This window comes from Xyrauchen texanus, chromosome 11 (assembly GCF_025860055.1).
Source record: "Xyrauchen texanus isolate HMW12.3.18 chromosome 11, RBS_HiC_50CHRs, whole genome shotgun sequence".
Taxonomy (NCBI): Eukaryota; Metazoa; Chordata; class Actinopteri; order Cypriniformes; family Catostomidae; genus Xyrauchen; species Xyrauchen texanus.
This window is the reverse complement of record NC_068286.1, coordinates 1499566-1509962: the sequence shown is the minus strand read 5'-3', so window position 1 is coordinate 1509962 and position 10397 is coordinate 1499566. Positions and strand designations below refer to the sequence as shown.

Below are 10397 nucleotides of genomic sequence, written 5' to 3'. Positions count from 1 at the left end.
TTGGATTTAGTGACCCAATCTCATCTTTAACGGTGGTCGCATTTCCCTCTATCTGATCCAGTATATTGACATTGCCCTGCAAATTACGGGTTCTATGTTCACTGTAGGGGAGATGAATGCTGAGCCAGCACCCACGCCTGCCACTTCCAACGAGCCAACGCCCATGCCTGCCACGGCCAACGAGCCAATGCCAACGAGTCAATGCCCACGCCTGCCATGGCCAACGAGCTGGAAGCTTCATCCGTCCCAGGGCCAGCATTGTCAATCTCATCCATCCCAGAGCCAGTGTTGCAAGCCTCGTCCATCTCACAGCCTGCGCTGCCAAATCCGGCCTCCCGGAGGAGGGGGAGGAGAAAGGCTTTTGTTTCCAAGTCTCTGCCCATCTACACGAGCACGGAGGTTGTCTCCGAGTCTCTGCCCATGTACACGACCACGAAGGTTGTCTCCGAGTCTCTGCCCATGTACACGACCACGAAGGTCGTCCCATGTACACCACCACGGAGGTCGTCTCCAAGTCTCTGCCCATGTACACCACCGTGGAGGTCATCGGCGAGTCTCTGCCCATGTACACGACCACAGAGGTTATTCCCGATTGTCTGTCTATGCCCACGACCCCAGAGGTCATTCCCGAGTCTCAGTCCATGCCAACAACCACAGAGGTCATTCCAGAGTTTCTCTCTATGCCCTCGACCAGAGAGGTCGCTTCCGAGACTCTGCTCATGTTCACTATCACTGAGATCTTTTCCCAGTTAATCAGGACTCATAGTTTCGAGCCTCCCACGACTCCGCTTTCCACAACTTTGCCCCACGTCATGGCCGCCAAGCCCGAATTCCATGTCATGGCCGCAAAGAACGAGTTCCACGTCATGGTCACTTAGCTTGCGCCACCTTCTGCCCCGGATCCTCAGTGTGCTCCACGCCATGTCACAGCCACGCCAGAGTCAGCTCAAGGCCCGCCTCCGCTTCACGGTCCAGCGCTCATGCCTGCTACATCAAGTCGCCCCCGGCTCCCTTTTCAAAACTGTATTTTTATTTTGGGACAGCCAACCTTAGAGGGGGGTATTTCCTGTTTCATGTCATGTGTCCCTAGTCCTAGTCTCTAGTCTCTAGTCTCCTGTTCCTGTTATATATATATATATTTCATTTAATAAATAAAGACATTGCAAATTATATGTAACCATCACAAAATTAAATGTAATTTTTTAAAGGACAAACATTCAGAAAGTTCAGTTCAATAATTGAGATGAGAGTTACAGTAAACTGATGAGGTGAATTCAGTTCATTATGTTCTAATCAGAATCTACACATGTCAGTGGGCTGGATTTCCCTTGTGCAGCCTGATGTGCAATGACTCAAATCAAGAGTAGAAAAGGCAGAAGTGTTGTTCATTTAGCAAGACGTTTCAAGTAACAACAGAGGCAGACTATGAGCTTGATTTTTGTCAAGTCTTTTTCAGGAGTTACAGCATATCGATACCCAACAAAGTACACTTATAACATTTGCACATTAAGGTCTGATTCTCACATTTCATTACTACAACTTATATGTGAAGTGTTTTCATTACATTGCAAGTACAGTTTCAGCTCTAAGACAATTTTTGTGTGTTTCAAACAGAAAAATACAGGCAATTCAACTGAACAAATTTATAAACACTATATTTTGAAATGCACAAGTAATTTGGTGAGCTTCTCACCTTTTGTTTAAAACAAAACCCATCCCTCCTGTTTAGATTAAGTGCATTCAGATGTACAGTGATTGTGATCCGCCTCTTCGTGTAAATTACATTTCATGACCATGAAGTTTTTCATACATCTCAGTGATGCAACTATGACAACCATTTTCTAATTTGTGACCTTTATCAAAAAATGTCACCCAGAAATCACTATTTTCTGGACAGAGCTGCAGCTCTGTTATGTAGCAGAAACAATGAGGGTGTTTACATGAACACCTATATACTAATAACTACCAAAACTCTGCTAATTCAAAAAATAAGAAACGCAGGAAAAATCACATTTACGTGAGACTTGAAATCATCTCTGCTTTTGTTGTCGAATTATAAAGAGGCGTGCGCTCATCATTTGCGCACATTGGATAAACCGGTTGGACCGTTGGCAAAGGTGCAACATGCACAGCAGAATGGAGGTAATGTGCAAAAATTGACCCTTGTTGATTGATTATTGCTTAAACTGTTTATGACCAAACCACGATAAAGGAAAGCCATTTAAGGCATTTACGTGATCACACATGTTGTCTGCATATTAAGCTTAATTGGTGCAAGATTGTGCAGGTAAATGCACACTGTCAGTCTGAAAGCACAACGCCTGTCTGCTGTTGCAGATACACTATGATATGACTGTCTTTCTCATAGAGATATTTTTCCTTGCATGATGTCATTGTATAGTTCCTCTGTCAGAGTCTCATAATGCCCCAAACGGCTGTTCAGAAAGTACATCCGGTCAGTGGTTAGCCTTGGGTTGAATCCCTCTTTCTGTAAGCGTGTTTTTTGGATTTTGAAGGTACCTGTTGGTCAGACAATTACAGAAATAAAGGTGAATGAAGAAAATATGCAGTGAAAGATAGAGAGGAAAAGTGTATGACGATATGATTACATCATGCATGTTTGAGTGTCTCTCTCTCACCGGTTTTGTCCACCTCAGGTGAAAGCCGCAAGAAGACGGGACGAGCGTAAGAGGGAAGGGTGCTCTGCACATCTCGTACAAACTTCTCGCAGTCAAAATTATTTGTCATGTCAGCTATGGCAGCCATTCCTGCTTTACCCTCCACACCTGGAGAAAAGAGAGAATAAAAACAGCTACTGTACAATAAACCCATACTGTAATTACAGAGACCTCAGAGTTTTACAGAATAGAGATTTACTTTGATTCATTTGGTAGATGTTGTTATTCAAAGCAACTTGAAGTTTCTAAATTAAAAACATGTACAGTTCATTATACAACATCTGCACCTCATTACTTAACATCTCCAGCTCGTTATACACCTGGAACTCATTATTAAATACTGTATCTATAGTTTTTAATTAAACACCTGCAGCAGCTTGTTATTTAAAATCTGTAGATCATTATTTTAAACACCTGCAGCTTGATATTAACCATCTGCAGCTCATTATTTTAAACACATTTAGATCATTATTTTAAACACCTGTTGCTCATTATTATAAACACCTGCAGCTTGATATTAACCATCTGCAGCCTATTACTTTACACACCTGTAGATCATAATTTTAAACACCTGCAGCATGATATTAACCATCTGCAGCCTATTATTTTACACACCGGCAACTCATTATTTTAAACACCTGCAGCTTTATATTAACCATTTGCAGCTCATCATTTTAAACACCTGTAGATCATAATTTTAAACACCTGCAGCATGATATTAAGCATCTGCAGCTCATTATTTTAAACACATGTAGATCATAATTTTAAACACCTGCAGCTTGATATTAACCATCTGCAGCCTATTATTTTACATACCGGCCACTCATTCTTTTAAACACCTGCAGCTTGTTATTTTACACATCTCAGCTCATTATTTAAAATCTGCAGCTCTGTATTTTAAACACCTGCAGCTCAATATTTTAAACACCTGCAGCTTGATATTAACCATCTGCAGCCTATTATTTTACACACACTTGCAACTCGTTATTAAACACCTGCAGCTCAATATTTTCCATCTTCAGCTTTTTATTTTTCATCTGCAGCTTATTTTAAACACCTGAAGCTCATTAATTAAAATCTGCAGCTCTATATTTTAAATATTTGCAGCTCACCATTAAACACCTGCAATTTGTTTTAAAACACCTGATGCTCATTATGTTAAACACCTGCAGCTTGATATTTTACACATCTGCAGCTCTATATTTTAAACACTAGCAGCTCTGTATTTTAAATATTTGCAGCTTACTATAAATACCTGCAACTTGTTATTTAAGCACCAGCATTTATTTTTAACACCGACAGCTCATTATTGTAAACATTTGCTGCTTTTTATTTGACACATCTTGGCTCGATTTAACATCTGCAGCTCTGTATTTTAAACACCGGCAGCTCACCTACAACACGTTATTATAAAAACTGGCAGCTCATTATTTAACAACTGCAGCTCTGTATTTAAAACCTTTGAAACTCAATATTAAACACCTACAACTCGATTTTGTAAACACCAGCAGCTCATTATTTGAACACCTGCAGCTCATTAATTTAAACACCAGCAGCTCATTCTTAATCATCTTGTAATTATTATCTGCTGCTCATTTTAACCCACTACATTTTGCAATTAAACATATGCATCTTAAAACACCTGCAGTTCATAACATCTGCAACTCCATATTAAACATCTGCAACTTGTTGTTTTGAACACCTGCAGCTTGTTATTAAACATCTGCAACTTGATTTTAAAATACCAGCATTTTATTTTAAACTGTTCTGTTTTTTCAAACATCTACAGCTCCACAGGTGTGTTGAGGGTCTCACCTGGCACAGAGACTCCATAGACAGCAACATCTGTCTGATTCAACAGAGAACTCAGAATTCCTTCCACCTCTGTGGTTGAAACGTTCTCTCCACGCCAGCGGAATGTGTCTCCACTTCGGTCCCGGAAATACACATAACCAAACTCATCCATAACCATCAAATCACCTGAGACAGATCAAAGTGAGTGAATGAGAGCAACTCGTCTAGTACAAAATACAACACATTTGCCATGAAGAGAAACGGGCAGGATTAATATGTATTTAAAATAAGTTTTTCTTCACCTGATACATAAGCTGAGTCATCCTGTTTGAAGACATTGTGCATTATCTTCTTGTTGTTGGCCTCCTGATTAGCATAGCCGTCAAAGCGACGTAAAGGATCGTTAGGATTGATTCGCCCAACGATAATCCCTGGTTCTCCTAATGTGAACAAATACACTTGTATTGTATGGATATATGTCTTATAGTTGCTTATTACGCTAAGCTCTGACAACACTTGCCACTTGAATAATAACTCTTCAGATATTAAATTGCACAAATTGTGCATTTACATTCTGTTTGTGTGCATGTGTGTGTGTATCTTCACCAGGTTTGCATGGAATACACAGTCCTCTGCTGTCTCTAATTAACTCCATTGTCTCCTCGTCCACTCTCAACAGTCTGATGGGATACACGCTGGGCAGAATCACACTGTTAAAGCCACACGCCCCGACCTGGCCAGATGATCACATCGCATGAGCAATAAATGAGCATATTGAACAATATATCAATTAATACAAAACAACAGACACAACAATACGTGCTACATTCTTAAAACAACTCTGCGACTATCAAAATGATGCAATCAAAACTTAACGCAATTAATCATGTCCCCAGTCCTGTACATATATTGTGTAACAAAGGATTTTTCTTCCTTAGGAGCAATTTAATCATGAAGAAATATTTTTCATAGTTGAACTACCTCTAAACAGTGCTTATGATTCGAGACATGGCGCAAGGGCCAAAGATGACATTCTGCATGTGTAAATAGACCAAAAAATGTAAAATACACCAGAAAGAATACAAGAACACATTCTGTGTGAACAGCCCATAAGCAGTACAGATTAATAAACTCGTTTGCAGAACGGATTGCTGTGAACTGGAGGCCAGTGATTATGTTAATCGCTGTGTGCAATTTATTCGCATATTGCGAATTTTACGTAATCATGTAGCTTAAAATTTTTAATCCAATTAACAGCCCTAATCATCTCAATTAGAGTTTAATTCATATACATTATAAAGTGTTCATTCATATTTGTACACACACACACCTTGCTGTCCATGTTGGCGAGGCTGCAGTTGCACTCTGTGGCTCCATAGAACTCTCCGATACGTTTAATGTTGAAACGTTTCATAAAACCCACCCAAACATTGGGCCGCAGACCGTTGCCCAACGCAACACGCACCTGGTGACGAGACTCAGACGGACGGGTTGGTTGAGATAAAAGATACCGACATATTTCACCAATGTATTGGATCACCTGCCAACACAAAAACACACAAACTTAAATCTAACATTTCATCCGAATCAACTAACAATCAAACTGTGAATCAGTCACTCCTCAGTGTCTCACTCTAGAGGACAAATATGGGGGCTAACTTCAAGCAAACCTTCCAAAAGAGTGCAAGAGATCTGACTTGACTATTGACTCAATAGTTACAGTATTATTATTGATTTTAACTATATTAACTATTGATTTATAGACATTGACTTACTCTATTAGACCACCACTAAAAACCTCTTCAAAAGTAAATATTACTAGATGGAGCTTTCTGATAGGCCAATCAAACTCTAATGACACTGATTCAAAGATCCTCACCGTGCAATTGTATTTGATGCAGTCGTCCCAAAAACGACTAGCAGAAAACTTCCTTCGAATCACCACCGTCAGGCCGTGCAGCAGACACTGCCCCACCCCCACGATGTTGCCTGGGAAACCCACAAAGTAGAGAGCTGATTGGCCAAGAGGTCTTCAAAGAAATGTTCCGGGTTCAATACAAGTGAAGCTCAATCGACAGCATTTGTGTCATAATGTTGATTATAACAAAACATTAATTTCGACTCGTCCCTCCTTTTCTTTAAAAAAAGCAAAAAGTGAGACACTTCCAATGCAAGTCAATGGGGTTTAATCTGTAAACATTAAAATACTGTTTCACAAGTATAGACACAAGACATGAACAATATGTGTGTTAACATGATTTTACTGTCATTAAATCACGCACTGACCACATCTGTGTAAACTTATAGACAATTTTACAACTTGTTACTATGATTATGTGATGTCAACTAATCCTAAATGACTGTAAAAGTGACCATTTAAACAAATTTGCAGCTCAAATAATACATGAGTTTTGACAGAAGAATTCATTTACACACTTTTCTTATGAAAATAAATCTCAAATCTCGAAACAAAATCTGTTGATGTCAAAATGTTCAAATATAATATATATATGAATTAGCCTGATATAACAGTCAATCACTAGAATGAACAGTTTTATACAGTATGTTTGCTGATCACAGCCAGTGAACTCTGCACAGTTTGATAAACAGTTTCAGATTGTACAGTTCAGACATGTTGTGACTTACGAAATACAAAAAACAAAATGCTCACACACACACACACTCTCTCATACACAGACATGTACACACACACTCACACACAAACACACACACACTCTCTCATACACACACAAACACACACACACACTCTCATAGACACGCACACTCACACACAAACACACACACACACTCTCTCATACACAGACATGTACACACACACTCACACACAAACACACACACACTCTCTCATACACACACACACACACTCTTTCATAGACACGCACACTCACACACAAACACACACACACACACACTCTCTCACACACAAACACACACACACACACACACACTCTTTCATAGACACGCACACTCACACACAAACACACACACACACACACTCTCTCATACACAGACATGTACACACACACTCACACACAAACACACACACACTCTCTCATACACACACACACACTCTTTCATAGACACGCACACTCACACACAAACACACACACACACACTCTCTCACACACAAACACACACACACACACACACTCTTTCATAGACACGCACACTCACACACAAACACACATACACACACACACACACACGCTACTCTCACACGCACGCACACACACACACACACACACACACACACACACTCCACTCTCACACGCACGCACGCACACTCACACATACACACACACACACACACACAGACCTGCAGAGTGATACAACGGCAGGCAGCAGTAAACAACATCATCTGGACGCAGACCAAAAGAGTAATATCCAAACGCTGCAATACGATAGTACCTGTGTACACACACACACACACACACACAGAGCAAAAGAACTGATAGCAGGAAACAGTTGCACAGATAAAGTATTATTTTCAGCAATTTAATGAGAAATAAGAGTGAGAACGGCATGTGTTAACACAAACCTGCTGTGAACCACAATGGCAGCTTTAGGTAAACCCGTCGTTCCAGAGGTGTAGATATAAAATAATCTGTCTGAGGATACACACATACAAATATAAACATTTCACAATTAACATCACTGACATAGCACAAACCAAATAAAATAATCCATACCTTAACCCAAAAACTAACATATCGCTTTTTCAGAATAAAAACAGTATTTACTTCAATTATGAAGTTATTTCCACTTGAGGATGTTGGAGGATTCGTCAGATTTAACTCACTTTTGTACCCAAATTATAGCACACACACTGACCGGATCAGAGCAGCTGACTGGGTCAAAGGTGAATTAACCACTGACTGTTCACCCTCTGACATATTCACATGTGCTCGCTGTCTGTCTCTCAGATCTGTCTCTCCTCAAGGACACACAACGGGTTTCCTCGCTCTAACTCTCTCTTTCTCTCTTTTTAATCATGTTTTTCTCACTCATTCTGCATTTGTACTTCAGACTCTTATTCTCTCCCTCTCTTTCATGATCTGCCAGTGTGCACTGGTATGTCACCTTTTACCCACTTAAGCCGCACACTCTCATTGAAAACAAATAATAGCACAGCAAATGCCGCTCTCGCTCTGTAACGGTGGGAATCTTGTGAAACCTGCCAAAAACATGTTCACATCAAATCTAAATAAAAAAGAAGAAATCTAATCCTATTTTAGGACTTTATAATGCTAAAATAATCTCACTATCATTACTGTAATCTAAACATTATATGTTATTTAAATTGTGAAGTATTTACGCATCATGGTAGACATTGTAAACACAAACACACACACAGGTACAGACCGTTGAAGCCCTTGTTGTGTGTGATGGCGGGAGCATCGTCAGGAGATGAAGCCAGCAACACATCCAGATTCTGAGCCGACAGAGAGTTTAAAGTCTCGACTGGAACTTCACCAGCACAGAAGAGAGCAAGACTGCTCAAAGAGTCCTTCACCTCCAACATCACTAAACACAGAGGACACGTTTGCATCGAGACCACATGAAATGCAATTTTTCCGCCTTTCAATCTAATGGCGAGTGAGATACATGGAGCGCTTAACTGAAGAAACATGTTTACGTCACTTTACAAACACTTGTCTTACTCATCCAGAACGGCCTGGTTACCACTGTGACTGCAGCAGCAATTATAACAATTATTGGCCACTAGCAGCCAATCAAATTTCAGAAGTCAGTAACTTAAATTCTGAATGGCCGATGGTCCTGAAACTTTGCGTTCTCAAGCAGGGTGTCCATAAGAAGCAGTGTACCAAATTTGGTGAAAATCAAACACAAGTTGGCGCCACACTAAGCTAATTCATGTTTTTCCCAAGAACTCTGGAACCACACAGGGTAGAATAAAAAAACTCGCTCAAAAGATATAAGGGTCTGGCCCATGATGTTTAATTGGCTTGTAACTTGTTGTTGTGCAATATTCAAACCTAACAAACTTAAAAAAGAGATTTGCGATGTAGAGTTGTATTTGTGTGCCTGCAAACAGAGGAACAAACCAAAAGTTGGCTAAGTTTCTCTCACCGTCCGCAAGCTCAGCCCCAAACACCATCCCTCTTGATCCGGACACGCCCACACAGTGCATCAACGAGTCACGTCGCAGGTTGAAATTGATGAGCGCCGGCTCCACACCCACTTTAGCCAGTCCGAGCCACAGCGCAACCATGGCCGGGCGACTCTCCATAAAGATGGCCACCACGTCGCCCGACACCCATCCCTGCATGACAGCCCACTGAGCGACGGCATTAGACCGCCGGTCTAGTTCAGAGAAGCTCCACACCTCGCCTGTAGACTCCTCCACAAGGGCGGGTTTATCCGGGTGGAGCGCCACCCACTGGGCAAATATGGACGGGATGGTACTGCGCGTACGAATATAATAATGCATGAAGTACTTCACGCGCAGCAGTATGAACAGACCACTGGAATAGAAGTTGAGAGAGTCAATTAGATATGTATACATGCCAAATACAAGGGTTATCTCCCCCATCCCATCCAGAAACTACACCCCTAGCCAACTAAGCCGTGAAGTGTACAGGAGATATTTGACAATGTAAGTCTCAGTCACCACTTTCATTCATGGACAAAGGATGCAATGAAAGTGAATGGAGAATCTAGAAAATCTAGAAAAACACACCCTATATACACACCCCACATGCTTTGATTTGATCAACATCTCTTGGTCTTCCATTTCGGTTATTTTATAGTTATTGTCCTGTTATTCTAAAATGTGTCATATATGTTGGGATAATACAGAATGAGTCGATGTGTACACGCCAGATTTGACTGGAATGCACTTTATACATTCTTCTTCATACAAGCTGGGGCAAAACATTTGAC

The 10397-nt window shown here is 40.7% G+C and overlaps 1 protein-coding gene across 1 annotated transcript in view; it reads right to left on the bottom strand.

Annotated features, from left to right (window-relative positions):
* Window positions 1–1183: 1183 nt before the first annotated feature.
* slc27a1b (solute carrier family 27 member 1b) overlaps window positions 1184–10397 on the bottom strand; it is a 10094-nt gene continuing 880 nt past the window's right edge. Inside the window, exons 3-13 of the mRNA XM_052137001.1 lie at window positions 9585–9979; window positions 8856–9017; window positions 8032–8101; window positions 7810–7901; window positions 6352–6461; window positions 5803–6012; window positions 5079–5205; window positions 4775–4912; window positions 4494–4658; window positions 2640–2786; window positions 1184–2520 (exon numbers count right to left, since the gene is read on the bottom strand). Coding sequence (XP_051992961.1) covers window positions 2363–2520; window positions 2640–2786; window positions 4494–4658; window positions 4775–4912; window positions 5079–5205; window positions 5803–6012; window positions 6352–6461; window positions 7810–7901; window positions 8032–8101; window positions 8856–9017; window positions 9585–9979 — 1774 coding nt within the window. The 3' untranslated portion in view covers window positions 1184–2362. The remainder of the gene's footprint in view (window positions 2521–2639; window positions 2787–4493; window positions 4659–4774; window positions 4913–5078; window positions 5206–5802; window positions 6013–6351; window positions 6462–7809; window positions 7902–8031; window positions 8102–8855; window positions 9018–9584; window positions 9980–10397) is intronic.